At 36.8% G+C, this 19,088-nt stretch overlaps 1 protein-coding gene across 2 annotated transcripts; it reads left to right on the forward strand.

The window, feature by feature from the left end:
- The first annotated feature begins 13,424 nt into the window (after positions 1–13,424).
- Positions 13,425–16,204, forward strand: lum (lumican). 2 transcript variants are annotated; one of them, XM_073868341.1, is made up of 3 exons: positions 13,425–13,477; positions 13,582–13,639; positions 14,371–16,204. In XM_073868341.1, the coding sequence occupies exon 3, from the start codon at positions 14,392–14,394 to the stop codon at positions 15,415–15,417; it is 1,026 nt and encodes a 341-aa protein (XP_073724442.1). In that variant the 5' UTR covers positions 13,425–13,477; positions 13,582–13,639; positions 14,371–14,391; the 3' UTR covers positions 15,418–16,204. The 2 variants fall into 2 exon arrangements, with proteins under 2 accessions (XP_073724442.1, XP_055047055.2); XM_055191080.2 differs by lacking the exon at positions 13,425–13,477 and having other exon boundaries at positions 13,491–13,639.
- Positions 16,205–19,088: the final 2,884 nt, after the last annotated feature.

The following is a 19,088-nucleotide window of genomic DNA, read 5'->3' on the forward strand; positions in this document are numbered from 1 at the left end:
ATGTATTTTTTTAAGGGCTTGTTGGGTTCATGTTTGGGTTTTAAGCCAAATGAAACTGAAAAAAAACCTGCAAAATATATTTTTTATAAATACACTGCAAAAGTTTTTGGTGTAGTTTTTGGACAAAAAATGTCGGATTTGAGTGGTTTTGTGCATGGAACAAGCCCAAGGTTCTGCCAATGGGGTGAGCAAATTTTCTTGAATTAAGTGTTTAACAAAAATGTTTAAGATTTTTTTGCTTACCCCATTGGCAGATTTTTTGCTTGTTTTGTGCACAAAATCACTTAAATTTGATATTTTTGGTCTAAGAATTAGACTTATTTTCTTGGTCGTTTTGCTCATCAGGAAAAAGCATCTTAAGTTAAGAATTTTTAGATATTTTTCTGAGAAACAAGACAAAAATACTAAGCATTTTTCCCTTGAAAATCATTTTTTGCGGTGTAATATTTAACTCTTTCCCCGTCATTGACGAGTTATATCGTCAATTAAGAGAAAATCTTTCCTTGCCAATGTCGAGTTTTTACAGCAATCCATATTTCCACTATTATCTGCTAGGTGGCGATCTTACCCAACTTATAAAACACTACACCATCCATGGTTTTAAAAACAGTAAATACTCTGTGTATGTTTTAATAATCGCTCTCAATCTGATCTATAACAAAAGTCCTTCACAAAAATGCAATTATCTCAATTTGGTATTTTTGAAGAAACGTACCCATATTTGAGAGGTAATAAAAAGAAAACAAATGATGATAGGATGAAACGTTTTTTTTTAAGCTGAGGGTATATTTAAAGAACATTTTCTGAAAGGCATTAAACTTTTGTAAAAATCATAAAAAACACTAATCAGTCCCTCCAGAAAAAAACTTGATAATGCGATCGCATGATTCAACGCATAATCAGCCAAAGTCCGCATAGTTATGCGGGGGCCACATTTTTTCAAATACACCGCACTTTCGCAGCATAAATTGCAGATTTCGGTGCGTGAAATATGAGGGGCTTGCATGATGTCATAATCCCCGCATTTTCGTATCAAAAATCAAATATATCTTAACAGAAAGTTGAAAAATGTTGCATTTTCTCCACACAAGCGCAGCCATGTCCCCTGTTGCCATGGGAATGTTATGAAGTGACGTAATTACGCGACGTGAACATCATTGAAAATCTGCAAAAGCTTCAAACAGTTTTTGCAAGTTTCCGCAATTTTTGCAAGTTCCCGCAATTTTTGCAAGTTTCCGCAATTTTTGCAAGTTCCCGCAATTTTTGCAAGTGTCCGCAACTTCATTGCATAAATATCCCGCATATTCCATCGCAAGATCAAGGATTTTTGCCCGCAACAGTCACAAAAAACTCTGACTAGTGGGGAAAGAGTTAAAATTATTTAATTTTCCTTAAAGTTTTACTTAAAAGTAAAAATACTTAAAAATTAAAACAGTTGATGACACTTTGCATGACTCATGGAAAAACACAAGAACAATATGCCAGTATAGGTTACAAAAATAAACACACTAACGATTGCGTAAAATATGGACAAACCCAACCGTGTGAAGATTAGCCTAGAAAATGTCCCGAAAAATATTTGACTCAATGCAGGTTGAAACTATTTTGCAAGATTAAAACTTATTTCAACTTATTTTAATGATGTTAGACATTTCTTACTGTTAAAAAAGATTCAACCTAAAAATGTAAGTTATCTGGTTGCCTTAAAATTTTAAGTTAATTAAACTTAAAAATATTAACTCCAAAAGAAATTGTGTAAAAATTGTTGTGTCAACTAATATATTAAAGTTAAATTAACTTACAATTTTAAGGCAACCAGGTAATTTTTTAAACAGTGTGTATCCACTTTTTTCCTGGCTTCTGGGAGGCAAGAGATCCTTTTTTCTAGGATGCTTTGCACTTCTGTTCAGTATTTGTTATCGGCTAGATTACGTAACTTATGATTGAGAATAATGGAGACTCTGGAAGAATTTGTGTTGTAAAAGTCTGTCACAACATATACACAAAGCTTAATAAACCTCTCAAACATAAGTGTTACAACCACAAACTAACAAGAGGGGAATGACAATAGCCTTGTCTAGCTGGTCACTGCATTCTGCTCTTTCAAAACACAACAGTTTACTTTATTGTTAAACTGTCAGAATAATGTTGAAAGTGGTCCCAAGCTCTCACTAGGGCAGTACCCTTTACAAAAGTCCTATGTACCATTTTGTTACAGATATGTACTTAATTGGTACCTACCTTTGAGTCTTTGGTACTAAAATGCAGTCTTTGTTACCAGTACCTCTAATGTAGGCTACAGTGCTAATATGAACTCTTAAGGTGCAAAAGCGTATTTTTTAAGGGGACCTACTGCCCATGTGACAGCTAGGGACCATTTTTTCTGACAGTGTACTTATTACATTACCATTAACACAGGCAATACATTTTTTTAGGATGCAACATTTTTATTATAACAAAAATGTCATTTATTTTGGTTAAATATCACAATTATTCTATAAAACAGTGCAGCTGTATTACAAATAATAAAATTGAACAATTTTTTGTTATAATCATCAGGAGTTCTGCCATTGTGGACCAATGTTATCATTGATTAATGACATAGTGGACTTTAATGTGAAATAAAAGTGATTACGACCTGCATATCATAGCTGTCTGGTCAATCAGTAATGCATTAAAAGCTGCAAGTCTTAAAGGGGACATATCATGAAAATCTGACTTTTTCTATGTTTAAATGCTATAATTGGGTCCCCATATGAATCAGATCAACCCAGTAACGTTTCGGTAAATAATTCTCTGCAAGCATGAGAAAAAATAGGTAAGTAAAATTTGGCTCCCCTTGTGATGTCAGAAGGGGATAATATCGCCCCTTAATCTGCACTATCCAACCACGGCACTGGCATTTAGTACAGAAATCAGAAAATTGCATTTTAAAGGACACACCCAAAAACTGCACATTTTTGCTCACACCTACAAAGTGGCAATTTTAACATGCTATAATAAATTACCTATATGGTATTTTGAGCTAGAACTTCACATATGTACTCTGATTTATTTGACATCTTAAAAAGTCTTGTGAAATATCCCTTAAAGCATCTCACAGACGCAGATGTGCAAAGCATGATGGGTAATTTTGCACATTATGATAAAGGTGGATTAAAGAAGAAAATATCATTTTGCAGTGCAGCACAGACAAGCCTTTATAAACAAATCCTGCAGTCACAGAAAACATACACTAAAAAGTCCACATATAAGTGTCAATGCTGGGTTTTTTTAAACATGCGCTTGTGTAATGAATTATAATTTTATAAATTATATGTTTGTGATTCACTAAACAATAAGCTACTGAATGACATGTGTAGTATGCTGTATAATAAAATGCCTTTAAGATTTCCTTCCGTCAATCCATACAGCAGTCTGGCTGTTTTAAAGGACTTTTATTAGGTAAACTTTTTAGTGTGTCCAGAAACAAACTAGAACAGAGGAAATGGAAAGCACATGTATTGTTTTTTTTTAAGCAGCCATTCGGTCCCTTTAACTGGGTGGTTTTATTAGTCTCATATTTATTTTATTTCTATTTAAACACTGAAATATTGTTTTTACAATAACAGTTATCCTTGTGCGTCGTCTCAGCGATGCAATTTTAGGCAAATGTTGCTTTAGGATGAAGCACAAAAAGACTTTACAAAAATGAATAACAGTCATGAGCCGGTGATGACAGTATAAGACTCTAAACACAGGGATTGACTGTAAGGATGCTACAGTAGTTAATAACAGCATTTAAGAGGATGTAAAAATATGATATTTCCTGACTGAATCATGCCAACATCACAGATGACACTAACCAACTTTGTATATACCCTTTATGGTCTATTTAAACATGACATGTAAATGGTGCAAATATGATAAGCATACTCACACAACATAGGTGTCATTTCATTCACTTTATAAGATATTCACCAGGTGCATACACCCTATATTCTCTCTTTCTCTCTCTCTCTCTTTCTCTCTCTCTCTCTCTCTCTCACTTCATTGTTCTTTTTCTCTGGTGCCCCCTAGTGGATTGTTTGTGTCACCAACAGTTATAATTTATTCCACATCTTCCTGGTAAACACCCATTTTCACTGCAATATGATCTTTTTGCAGAATTAAAACCCTCCCTTAGTAAAGTGTGTATATATGAGATTGATGTGTGATTTGTATATACATACATATTTATATACATGTTTAACTAATCAGTTGCATGTGTGTGTGCACAAGTCAGCTGTGAAGAACTAAAACAATCTCCCTGCAGAAGTGTAAGTAATCCCTTAGAAACTGCATTACAGATAATAATATTTTCTACACCTAACCCATAAACTTAACCCTTACAGACTTACATAAACATATCTGGGTGATTCTTACGAAATTAGACTTATGAGGTGTCATGAAACATTTTGATAAAAAAGTAAATACAAAGTAAGAGTATCAAAATAAGAAGCATACATTTACAAATATCTCTTCATGTACTATTTTGCACATGATTTCAAATGACATCATACAAACCAATTTTGTTGTTTTTTTCCACATTAAAGGGGAAATTTTCATTACCGGAACGTGTCCATGACTGGATTTGGGTTCTTTGACATGGAAATATTTATAATTAAAAAATCTAAAAAATAAAAAGCTTCAGTGCATGTTATACTATAAACAGTTACAGTAAAGAAACATGTGGTATTTGTTGATTATTGGTAAATGTAGAGACATAATAAAGAATATAAATGTGTCCAAGAAAAAAATTCTCATCCTCCGCCACAATTTTCAATCATTGTTTAAGCCCTCGAGGAACTAACATTAAAAAAAATAGTTGTAAGGGACATAATTGACTGTGACACTCAAGATGGCTACCAGGTAAGCAGTTTTTATTTTTTCTCTCCAGATAAAAGTTGAAATTTTGTTTGTCATAGTACCTACACAACTTTTTAGTTCTCATTACCGAAACATGAGTTTGTAAATGCATATATTTAATGTAATATCATGTTGCGGTAATGATCATTTTTGATAATGATAATCTAAAAAAATATAAGTAATTCTATAGGAATCCTCTAAAAATAATGGTAATAGTAAGTTCAGACGTTAATCTTATATGTGTAAAATGAGCCTCTTTTATCATCGGGACCTGAATTGGCATCACCTTGAAATCGAATCGCAGAGATACATTATGCGTCACAGCATCCCAGAAGTGATGTTGTTCTCAGAATAACCAAATCCCAAATGTAAGCTTTCCATCTCACATGCCCTGACAGCATGCAAGGATGCTCACATTGACATCTTAAGTAGCTCAGTGGTATTACATTAAGTGGACATGGAGAAGTCAGTGCCCTTACTAGCTTACTCACAATTCTCTGTGGCACATGCAATACCATGTGTATGCACACATATGCAGTTGTGCAAGGATTCTGTTTGCACCATAGATCTTGCTCATTTTCAGACTGACGCATTTGTTGTACCTTACAGTCATGGCACATGCTGCATCTTGTAACAAATGTGTTCGGAAAGATTTTACTGGACGGCAAATTTTAACGCGGCAAAAGCTTTTAGGGTCACTTTTAGGACCTCTTATTTGAATCTTTAGTGGTTTTGTACAACTGTTGACTGTTTTGTTTAAAAGTGGAGTTTTTTTGCTAAAAAAGCTTGCATGCATTTAGAGGGTTTTGCAGCGAAAGACAGTCAAATTGGTTAAATAAAATCAAATGACATTTGTCAAAACAATGGGTCACTGAAGAAAATGTTAGCTTGGACTGACAAAGCTGCATTGTAAGCACATTGACTGTTGTGCATGAAAGTTTAGCATGAAAAATCAATTTTTGAGTGCTTTCATTTCTTTTCCTTAGTCAGCTCTCTCTTCCTTTTCAAAATCAAAGTGAGCTGTGGCTATATTAGTTGTGCTGGCACAAATCTACAGTATGCATTGAAACTGAAAACCACATGAAGCACTTCTCAGATATAATGAGATGATGTCTGAGTCAGCTGCTACAATAAACGTCTGGCACAATTGGGATCCAATTGCATCTTGCCCTGGCAGGTATAAGAGTACAATTAGTAAAACAAATCAATTTTAAAAGTATTACAGAGTATTTCGGCAACAGTGCTGTACACATACATGTTGCAGGTGGGAGCATATTTAGTTTTCTATGTCTGAACAGTTAATCAAAGTCAGGTATTTAAAATAAAGGCTGTATCCATACTGGTGAAGGTTTATTGCTCAACACTGCTGGATATTTTGATGCATGTATCCCTTTCGATATGTCCAAAAAAAAGATTTAGAACCATTATATCCAGTATTTTATATGTTTTGACACAAAAGCTTGACAGACAAGTAGTCGTCTGCAATTTCTTTTCATATGGTACACTTGTTTCCACTGATCAGTACTGTAGCTATCAGTTAAACAACAATCTGCAACGCAGTTATGAGCCTCTGGGAGCAATCCAATCACATGAGGTCAAAAGCATAAAAAACAATATTGATTCGCTTGCAACATAAGTGGGAGGGTTTGGGGCGCACAGTGCTGCGCCCCAAGGCGGTTCTGAAACCAGCCAATTAGAGCTCAGCCTCAAGTCACATGCTTTTACCACATTTACTGAAGTACCTACACACTTGTTTGGGTGGCGCCCCAGACACACAAACACGACACACACAACAAACTCATTTTTGATTTTATTTTTTAATAAATGATAACATGATTAACAGTGAAATAGTATAACTCAATTTTTTAATTTTGTATTAATTTGCACTATATATTTAACTTTTTGGTAACATGTTAAAGTAGCTTTCCTCTCTGGCCAACTGTAAGGGGGCGGCGCCCCAACGTCCTCTATTGACCAGACATCACTGATAAATGTTAACTACAGATCGGCTTCACATAGCAGTCTCCCATTGTCTTTAGGAAACCAAAACATTTGTTATTTTCGCCGAGGTATTTTTAGTCCAGTTTAGCCACTAGCTAGATCATTAAACAAACAAAAACCGGAAGTTAAGTTCCGTCCAGACACCTTAGCACAACGACGCGCATGCGTCCAATAAAACTTTCTAGCAACTCCTCAGTAGTCAAAAAAAGTTTAAATTAATTGTAAATTCAGGTTGATTAAATGTACACATGTAAGTTCAACAAGGAATTTTTTATGTATGTACGTATTTTACGAGTTTGCTAGCTTGTATGTATTAATATGAAGCGAATCATACTAAAACAAAAGATGATTATAAAAAACAACAATGAAACCCCACCCCTAACCCCGAAAGAGGCGAAAGCAAATCGTACAAATATGTACAAATGTGGTCATACGATCTGCTTTCGTTATAATTTGGTTTTTATTCTCAATCATAATCAAACTATATGAACAGAAAGGAAACAAAACTGACAACAGTATTTTGCTGCATGTATGAACTTAAAGGTGCAGTGTGTAATTTTAGAAGCACCTCTTGACAGAAATGCAAAATAATATACAAAACTATATTATCAGGGGTGTATAAAGACCTTTTTATAATGAACCGTTATGTTTTTATTACCTTAGAATGAGATGTTTTTATTTACATACACACTTCCCTTACGTGGAAGTCGCCATTTTGTGCCGCCATGTTTCTACAGACAAACTTTTTTTACTAAGTTGTCTCCATCAATTACATGTTTTTCCGGTGGCGGCTACCATAGCTTCTGTATGCGTTTCAAAAGCGAGGGGTGAGCGGTGGACTGAGCCGTTTGTTGCAATTCGCAACCTCACCACTGAATGCCGCTAAAATTTACAAACTGCACCTTTAACGTGTAGGAACGCTTATAGAAGTAAAAGCATTTAAAAGCTGTTGTGAAGATCAGCTTTTTAAACATGTTTGTAAGAATATTATATAAACCTGTTAAACTTTTCCAGTTTGATTATAAAAAACAGGCTACATCTGTCTACATCTTTGTCTGTCTCGAAGGTGTCCAAGCCAGGAAAAATGAAAACGATGGAATTTACCAAACTGACTGGAAGTGTCTGGCACTGTGAGAAACAGACACAGACTTTTTTGTAAAAAACGGAAGGAATATATTTAATGATGTCACACGGCTGTAAAATTCATGCAGATGAGTTGAAAATAGGAAATGATCTTCAGCAGAAAAGCCTTACGTAGACAAATCGTTTTATAAACACTCCGAACTGTGTCGATCTATTCATGGAATTGAGAATCTTTCCGATGAGCACTGAGATTCAGAGGTATTAGTTTTCCACTTGGTGTCTGTGTATTTAGACAGAGAAATCAGACAGGGAACAAACAGAGACAACACAGCTGGGTACAAAATATTGGATGGCAACACTTATTCTGCCATTGGTTTCTCATTCTCATGTCTTTCCAAAACCATGGCTAAATTTTGCATTTAAATGCATTACAACAACGATTCATATTTAAGGGGGCGGTCACACTTGACTTTGACTATGCAAATATTTTTCAGACATTACTGCGAATACGGGAAGGGAATGATTCGTCATTGTAAGTTATTTGGCATTGCCTATTTGAGCTTTTCAGTAGACAGAAAGGTCGCACTGTGACGATTTGTTTTTCTACTAGTCACATGTCTCCATGTGATACCAATTCACAGGTCAGAGTTCACCAGAATTGAACTTTAGTATGCTGCGAACTGCGAAATATGGTCGCATGAGCTTGCATTTCCGGTCTTACGCATTCACGTGCGTATGAATGGATGTGGTAGGTACGTTTACATGCAACCAAATAATCCGTATTGAAGGGGGTGGTGTAGTCCGATCTGTGATCCGATCCGCAGGAGAAAAGTATGCATGTAAACACTTGAATCGTAGTATTTTCTGCGCAGAAGAATTGTGCTCCAAGTTCACGTCTTATATTTACCTCTTATATCACATTCTCATCAGAGAAACGCAATAGCATCAGGCGCATTATTAAGGTAACGTTAATGGGGTCACGCGCTGTTCTAAATTCTGCAGCGTTTATGTATACTTTTAAAACATTAGGCTACTTAAAGGTGCAGTGTATAATTTTTAAAAGGATCTCTTGGCAGAAATGCTAAATAATATACGAAACAATATTATCGGGGGTGTATAAAGACCTTTTTATAATGAACCGTTTTTATTACCTTAGAATGAGATGTTTTTATCTACATACACAGAGGGTCCCCTTACGTGGAAGTCGCCATTTTGTGCCGCCATGTTTCTAAAGAAGTCCTTAATGGACAAACTTTTTTACTAAGTTGTCTCCGTCGATGACATGTTTGTCCGGTGGCGGCTACTGTAGCTTCTCTATGCGTTTCAAAAGCGAGGGGTGAGCAGTGGACTGAGCTGTTGGTTTCAATTTGCAACTTCACCAATAGAAGCAGCTAAAATGTACACACTGCACCTTTAAAGTAACAAAATAGCGTTGTGCCTTTTAAAAAGTGTGTTTTCCTTACCTATATCTGAAAACTTCATTAGAACAACTTTCTCCAACTCAGTTCTGACTTTTATCTAGAGATAAAGCGTGAATTCGACGAGAGATGCTGTCCGCAGCGTTGCGTTGCCAAGTCCTCTGCTTTTTTCAAGTTTAGACTTGGGCTACTGTTTAAACTGTTTCTACCAGTTTAACTGGGAGTTAAAGATTACATGATTTCGTTGCTTAGTTATTGGTATTTTGGCTGTGAATAGTCATTGGGGTGCTTTTGGGCTAGTTTTGAACGTCCATTCAGATGGTTTTAATACGCGAATCTGGCAACCCTGGCTGTGCGCTTGCGCAGACTTTCGGTTCGGATTCTATATAATGTACATGTAAACGAACATTTAAATCAGATTGCAATGTTTAGGGTGTATGTAAACAGTATTGTCATAACCTTCAATCGTATTAAATTTCGTCGGATTGACAAAATTTTGTGCATGAAAACATAGCCAATAAAACGAAAAGTCTCTAGTGTGACCGCCCCTTTACTACATCTACCAAGCTCCAAAAACTTCATAATAGTACAATGCATAAACTATATCTTATAGCTATTCTCTATAGAATCAGCTATGTCTGGCTCTCTCTTAAGGGTTTTTGTCTTCCTAGGACTTTTTTCAATCCCTAGGGAGTCAGCTGACATTGGCTTAACTTAGCACTCTCTTCTATACGTTACATTATTACTACGCTCTGTGTTTTCTCCTGTTATTATTATTATTATATAAAGATGCTTTGAAACAATTAAAACATTGTGAAAAGCGCTATATAAATAAAATGGAATTGAATTGAAAAGCTGAAATTATTTAAAAGATTTATATGAGAAACCAACAACAATTTGTACGTTTTTACGAGGTGGCTAATTCAAATTGATTGCGACAACAATTGAATGTTTTTGCATGTTTTGCTTTTGCCACGTGACGATGGGGTTAGGGGCGGGGTTTCATTTTAGTTTTTTCTCATACATACATTTTGTACAATTCACTTCATATAAATACATACGCCAACTCGTAAAATACGTACGAATTCCAGTGAGGAACAGACATTTTAGTCATTATAGTTGTTAAGATAACCTTGATAACCCCAGATAACCCTTATCTTACGCTTGCATCTCACGTTTGCCTCCAGAATTCGGTTCAGACCCGACACAAAAGCTATCATGCCATTAAAAGAATTGCAATATAATGCACAATTTAGTTGGCAGTCTTTTATGATGTTATTAGTTACTGTCAACGTTTTGGAGCTTAAAATTTTGTACATTTATTTCACGCGGGTGTGTTTGGATTGAAAGTGAACCAGAGGCTTCTGAGCCAGTGCTTATCAGCAGATATTTTACCCAAAGATAATCGCTACCAGATAAGCAGGCATGTCAACTGCAATAAATTCCAAGGCTTTGCTGTTAAATAAACCAACACAATCTCATGGCAATTCGTACACGTTTTACAAGGTTCGCACATTTTTGTGCTTTCGCCCCAAGATATTGAGGTTAGGGGTTAGACGTATTGTTTTTCTAATAATCGTATGTTTTTGTACGATTCACTTCATAAGAAAGGGTAGTTTTCTATGTGCATGGATTACTAATACATTTGCCAAATGTCCAATGTGCAACCATAGTACACTTGTACCCATGATGCAACATGCTCAAGATGACCTTCCATGAATTAACCGGGAGCATGATCTTGGCTCATTATTTCATTCGATTTTAAAAGTTTACTTTTTAAATTTGCAATGAATGAAGTGGCAAAAAATCATATAAAAAATGAATGTCTTAGTATTTTTGTCTTGTTTTTCAGTATAAATATTTAAAAATATAACCAATAATATAAAATCATTTACTAAATAAATAAATATAATTACTTAAAAAAACATGTAGTATTCAGTACTGTGCAGTATTCCCTAAGAAGTATGCTCGTATGGTTGCAACATGCAGCTGATGTTGTTAATCACCTTGTAATTGAAGCTTTAAGGTTTGACGGCAATCGTAAATGTACTCGCATACCTGCATCAAATATAGCTGCAAAGGTCTGCTGTAACCTGTCTCTATTGCAAAACACAGCATCATCGACCATTACCCACACGAGTTAATAATATGCTTCCCCTGAAGGCCTGACATACGAGTGAAGAGATAGACAGACCTCCGGGGCACACATTAGATGAGAAATGGATGATTAGGTCATAGGTCAGCTTCTGGACAGGTATGGGCACGATAGCCGTCAAGATCCCGAGCGATTTAAGACCGCCCAATGGCATTGGAGCTGTGGCCTAGCGGTGCATTGACACAATAGTCCCTTTCACACATACAGTCTTCACTGGTAATTTACTGGTAAATTGCAGTTAACAGATCATGTGTGAACAGAACCTTTCCGGTAAATCAGTGCTCCCAATTTACCAGTAAGACAGGTTGTAAGATTACCAATAATTTACCGGTAAGCGCTATGTGTGAACGAAAATTATAGGATTACCGGCATTTAGAACGGACGACGTCAGACCTTGCTGACAGCTTCGGGCCAATCATAGCGTTTTAATACAGATGACGCGTTTACCCCCGCACTGTTTACGGACGCTTTCCACACACATGCTGCTTGAAAGTTGAGCACACCTGAAGTTTACGTCCACATTTCTTCACAAAAGTTGTTTAAAACAGCTTACCGCCGAATTGCCGACGTCCTTAGCACGGCCTCTGTGAAGCCTAATGTGCAAACAGTAGTGTTGTTAAAAACGCATTTTCGGTTTGACGTCGTCTCATTCAATGTTGTTTGGTCATGAGCAACTTCGCGACTGTTTACCACAGACGTGAAAACAGCTAAATACGGACCGTCGATATGAACGATATGGATTGTTTACAAATACAACACTGAGCTCGCCGCGTGCTACAGGTACTTCCGCTTTTTTCAACGAATTTACCGGTATTTTGATACTGATGTGTGAATGATGTCTTACTGTTAAAATAACGGAACACCACTGCGTGTGTGAACAGCACATTTTTGTATTTACTGGTAAATTCATTCTGGTAAATTCATGGTAATTTACCAGAATTACTGTTTGAAAGAGGCTATTGACACTGTGGTGCTCATGCTGGTGATGCAAGTTTGAATTCAACATCCTCCCAATCATTCTTGTCACCTTGCTACCTTTTCTGTTATACGTATGTCATCGAAAGGTAAAATATGAGTGTGAAATCCAGGCTTAAGTATCATGTTTGTGGTACAACTATAAGTCGTAACTTCACTTTTTTAAGACTTTACAAATTTATCATACCATTTTCTGTAAATCCATTTGAGACTTATGCACATGGCGCGTACTTTCTCATCTGTTTTTTTCTGCGCTGCATTCCTGACAGTCATCATGTGTTATTACAGCTAAACTGATCACCAATAAGCACCCTTTCCCTGGATCTCTCATGAGTTACGGCCTAATATTATGCATTCGAGCCGCGTGCCCAGCTTCGTGGGCCATGACCACAGCCAGACAGCCGTCTGGTTTTTATAAAGGTTGAGATGAAACGATGGCACACTATTCGATAATATACAATCTCTCAGCTGTTAGGAATTGGACACACTGTGCGTTTAGATGCTTTGGACAACAGAGTTATATAAGACTGGTTGGGCCAACTTCAATCTTATTTGGTCAATTTTTCCACCTCTTTTTTACAGGCCAGTAGTCTAATAGCAGGCAGCTGCCATCGCCGGTAGCCAATTTTTTCAGATTTTCCACATAGTTATAAAATCCTTTGTTTTGTTGGGATTTTTTCATTTTTATTACAAATGTTTGGAATTGGCTAGGACGGAACGGTGTATGAAGTGTTTGTTTGCGTCTTGTGCAATTGGTGGTTTGTTTGGAAAGGATAAGGATTAGATGGAAAAGTGTATATGTGGCAACAATACAGGTGTATATTTTGCAAACCCCTACTTGCTAAAGCTTTGGGAACTACATGTCCCAAACTGCTCCACTGGATCCATATATCTCGGTTGTGAACTTCCCATACCACAGACATACTAGAATCCGCCTGACTGCTGTTTTCTATCAGTGGTGGGCGACTAAAATTTGGCTGTCTCTCTCTCTCACTTTCTCTCTCTCTCTCTCGCTCTCTCTTCGCTCCACATCTCTTACCCTCCCTTTCTCTTTCTCTCTAGAGTCCTCGGGCCACACATAACTCTACCTGAAGTCAAACACGGAGAGGGGAGCAGAAAGGTAAGGGATATTTAGCATCTGCAGTTTGAAGTTTCGGTAATGATTAATGCATGCTTGTTTTAGCTCTGTCTGGATAACGTTATCAGAAATCTGGATTGCAGAATTTCGGGAATGACTTAAGGAAGAAGAAAGTTTGATATAATTGTTGATATTCGGTTTGGGAATGTTGGAGATGGTTAGCTGGTCAAAAATTATTTTACGTGAGCCATTACGTTGTTATAAATAATTCAATTGCATTTTTGACTACAATGGAATTGTGAGAGTTTTGTGCATGCAAAAATTATTTTGTGGCATGCAAACCGCAATATGCATTGCTAAATTAAGTTTAGCGATATATTTTCCTATACTGTGAAGTCTACGCACGACACCTGCTGCATTTTATTGCTCATGAAAGTCGCCTTTCTTTCTAATCTTCGTGAAATATGAATTAATATAAGTACTAGTCCATTTGCAAATCTTCAGCATAGCACACAAAACAAAGGAAGGCATGTGTTTGAGGTAAGATTTATGTAACGTGAGATGAATTTGGACCAGAACCTAAGCAATGTGGGTCTAATTTGCTATGGGAGGAAGGGCTGTCTGGGCCTATGTGCATTTTTGAGGATGATGTCATTGATTTCCATTAAAAGAATGTCTCTGGGATTTATTTATGTCTATGGCAGACTGTAAGAAGTTTTGTATGTTATTTGATTCTCACTTCATTTCTTCTCTCCTTTTCACTTCTCTCCCAGGTTTAATTTGACTCCATTACCATGTTTGCTCTAAGCTGTTACCTATTTGTTGGACTGGTATGTCAAAGTTTGGGCCAGTACTACGACTACGACTATGCCCCTTCGGCACCCGAGGTACAATCCACTGCCAGTTGTGCCCAAGAATGTGACTGCCCGATCAACTTTCCCTCAGCCATGTACTGCAACGAACGCAAACTGAAGTTCATCCCCATCGTGCCAAGTGGAATCAGTTATCTCTACCTACAGAACAACAATATCGAGGAGATCAAAGCCGGCGTGTTTGATAATGCCACCGACCTTCGCTGGCTTGTTCTCGATCACAACAACATCACCAGTGACAAAATCCAGGCGGGTACCATCGATAAACTGACCAAACTGGAAAAGCTCTTGTTCAGTCACAACAAGCTGACCAAACCCCCAAGCCCTCTGTCCAAGTCGTTGGATGAGTTGAGGATGACAGACAACCAGCTCACCTCATTTCCGTCCGGCACTTTGTCTGGTTTGGAGAACCTGACCACCATCCACCTATCCAGGAACAAACTGACCACGGAGAGCATCACGGGTGCCTTCAAAGGTCTGAAATCGCTGCTTCTGTTGGACGTCAGTGAGAACAAGCTGAAGAAACTTCCGGCAGGAGTCCCACCTTCGCTGTTGATGCTGTACGCCGATAACAATGAAATCGACAGCATCCCTAACGGCTACCTGGCTAAGCTACCAGCCCTGCAGTATCTGCGGGTTTCCCACAATAAATTGGTGGACTCTGGAATCCCTGCCGGCGTGTTTAACGTGTCCTCTCTCCTCGAGCTGGATTTGTCGTTCAACAAGCTTAAGACCATCCCGGAAATCAACGAAGCCCTCGAGCACCTGTACCTGCAGGTCAACGAGATACAAAAATTCGACCTAATGAACATCTGCAAGTTCAGCTCCCCCGTCAACTACTCCAGACTGAAAACCCTGCGTTTGGATGGAAACAACGTCACGCACCACATGATGCCAGACGACACCTCCAACTGCCTACGCATGGCCTCCGAGATCATTTTTGAATAGGGTCACCATCATCTCTCATCAAACGAATGAAAGCTCATATTAGACATCAACATGTACTTATTCATGACCCTGGTAATCACATCTTTGCAGAAAAATGCTGTTTTTTGCACATTGATGACAACGTTTAGTTTCCAAAATAGGCTGCAGTTGCTGAATATTGAAAATCTAGCGCATAATAAATCACAGTTTTGTATGATGCTGTATAAGAGGCTGTAGTCTTTTAAAAGAAACTTTACTACCTGTTCAAGCTTTGAGCACATATATTACGATCTAAAGAGAAACACAGGTGTAAATAAACTTAGTTTCATATAATTTCACTTTAATTATTCCGCATGTTAAACACCTTAATCACTCGACATGTCCTATTATTGTAATCAATGTTATTGATAATGCTGTCAGTAATGGCTGAAAAATCTTTTTTATATATTTTCATCTGTGTTAAGAAATGCACAATTTTTCTTAGCTCAAACTTTCTTCATCGAACAACGTGCTTTATTTAACTATGAGAAATTGCAGTGCCAAATTGCAAACCAGTAGAAGCTGCCAACACTGCCGACATCTATACAATATTTTATTTGCATGCAGTTCATCGTACCTGTTTGTAACTTGAAATTGCTTAAAATTTTATTGGATTTTTTTATGTACACCATTATTGTAATGCAATCAAATCACTGAAGACCAGAATTACAGTAACGTTGGCACATGCTGTTATGTAAAAGATCCTTGATTTTATGTTTAGTGCAAACCAGTTTGTTCATCTTTGATAAAATAAACCAAATTTCTCATATGTGTGGGGGGATAGTGATGGACCTAAAACCATAGTAGACTTTATTAAATGTTAAGGTGCCGTAGAATGTAAAACTGTATTTACCTATGAATAATAAGAGCTCTGTACATGGTAATGACATATCGTCTTAAACACTATTGTTTCCTCCTTCTTATGTAAACCTCGTGAATGGAAAACAGGCTAATCTCAACATTACACAGTTGAGATGTACACCCCAACAATAAATTAAGTACAATGTTGTTTAAATGCTAAAAACAAAGTTGTGACTTCTGCTGAGTTAGCACTATATGCTATTTAATGCTATATGCTAGCGTTTAGGCTGAAGTTCTACTATTGACGTTACAGATAGATTTCTGTCTATCAATGTAAACAGCATTTTGGTTATTTCTTTATAGTGAGCTGGACTTACACTTTCCCTTTATATGTTCATATAATCCTTTATATATATATTCACTTCAATTTTAATCTAGACTCTGTGCTGATTAAAAACTTTCATGAGCATGTGCTGCTAATAACTGTGTACACAAGATACTTTGTATTTGATCATGATTGTCTTCATCTTGTTGTAGGCCTATATGGCTTCTCTGCTGCCTGTGGGATTGAAGGAAACTTTTGAAATGAATTTGTTCTCCATCCAACTTCTATCTTGTCTCTTAGCAAGGCTCAAAGATAGAAAATGTTGTGCGACTGCAAGCTAGGAAGAGTTCTGTTCTTGTTTGGGTTAATGGCAAATCACTCTCGACCTTAGCTCAGGACTGACTCAAATGAATCATAAAATAGTCAAACAGTTAGATTTAATTTGACCATCTGTTTCTATATATAGGACCTGTTAGAGTCCAGACCATTGTGACAAATACTTTAAAAGTTGCATTTAAGTCTGCACAAGTCTGATCTCGCACCAGATGAAGTGTTGACTGTAGGTTTTTATTTAAAACCGTGAATTACTTGTAGGCAGACAGCCCAGCATTCCAGACGAGTGGAGGTGACCATCTGACAGACATTCACAGTGGGTTTGTATGAGAGTTGCTCTGTCTGTGCATAAGCAACAGATGATGGATCAGCAGCTATAATGCTTTTTTATATCTTTTCCACATTATATCAGAGCCTGAAGTTCACCACAAAATGATTTCACAGAGCCAACCGGGAAAGAACTCTACAAGAACGTTGTCTATTTTGTATAATAGGGTCAGATTGTTTTTATTAAGTAAGATAAAGATTTTCACTAAAATATTGTCACTGGGACAGTACCTTTTAAAAGGTTCTATGTACCAATATGCACCTTTATTAGATACAAAGTGTACTTTTGAAAAAGTTACCAACCCAACTTTTGTATTTTCTTGCACCTTTTTTCTGAGAATGAAGGATATCCATATGGCAAAAAAACAACAACATTTCTCTGGCCAAAAATATATTTTAAATATATGCTAAATACATTTTGTAGAAAGTAAAGCTCAATGGAATATAGTTTTGAATTTTTGAAACATATTTAGTTCAAACATATTTCAAGGGCAAGCAAATACATTTCTAACTATATATATACTGTATATATATATATATATATATATATATATATATATATATATATATATATATATTTAATTTTATATATTTAAGCAATATCGCTCGAGTAGGAGTGTGATATAGCCTACGGCCTCGTGCCTCTGGCCTAATCACAGCCGTGATGATATAGAGCTATATCACACGACTCCGAGAGCGATATTGCTTTTATACAACAGTTCGACGGCACACGTTTGAAAAACGAAAACTAGAAAACAACAACAGAGTTATTTTAAAAGCCACTTTGTTTGAGAACTACTTCTTCCGCCACAGATTTGAAGGCGGCAAGAATGACAGATAACACTTTCGGCTGCTTTGAATCTCATAATAACTCAATGGACGGATAGGCGTTTCTTTATTTAAACGTTTCTTGGTCACAAGGTGTAGTTTTAGTTCAGTCGAGAATATATATGTATTATATTTAAATCTACAGTCGATTAGTAAAGATATCGCCTGTTTGAACGTTTGCTTAGTGAGATTTAGTACGTATGAGAACCAATGCATGAGCGGACGTCAGTGTTCACTTGCCCCGCTGACCACCGCCCTCTCTGGGCTACATCTCTGACAGGGATTCCCTGGCTCTCATGTTGGCCTTTGTTTGTTTTTGATGGTCAAAATGAGATCAAATCAGCAGTATTTGGTGTCATGATAAAACTATTACTTGTTTTCTTATTCATATTTAGTGTCTTTTGTGTTGTTATTGTTTTGGCGCGAGGTAAAAGTTAATAAAACTATACTTATTTAATGTTACTATTGGTTTACCATTTAATCTTAATGTGATACGAGCACTCGGTTATTATTAGACTTTGTTCTTGTCAGTACTATATAAAACGTTTTTTTATAAGTGTCAGAGAGATGTTTTTGCATGCTGCTTATAAATATACCAGTGGCGACATCTCATAACATGTTTTAATAGTCATGTTGCGATTAAATAAATGATCAATGTCCACATTTAAAAGCTGCGGTGCTTACCTGCAGTTCCACGGTGTTTTCGCGTTCTGAGAAGAGATATTGCTCCAGAAAAAAAATGTTTATATTCCTCTTTCCAAGTGTTAATCGTCCACACGATGTGACAAGACATTAATCCCATTAAGTTTAACGTAACATCCAAGAGCGCTGATCTAGTGAACTAATGAGACACACGGAGAGTGATTCAAAACAGCGCGTTTGTGTGTGTCCGTGTTTGGGCAGTTTTTCCATTCAGAGATGAGCCTGTTTAGAGGACCTTTAGCAATTTTGGTTCCTTTTTACACCACACTGATCGTTCTGGTCCGCACCAATTGAAATGAACCAAAATTCAGTCATATGATAAGATCCACATCACTCA

Source organism: Misgurnus anguillicaudatus, chromosome 1 (assembly GCF_027580225.2).
Source record: "Misgurnus anguillicaudatus chromosome 1, ASM2758022v2, whole genome shotgun sequence".
NCBI classification, from domain to species: domain Eukaryota; kingdom Metazoa; phylum Chordata; class Actinopteri; order Cypriniformes; family Cobitidae; genus Misgurnus; species Misgurnus anguillicaudatus.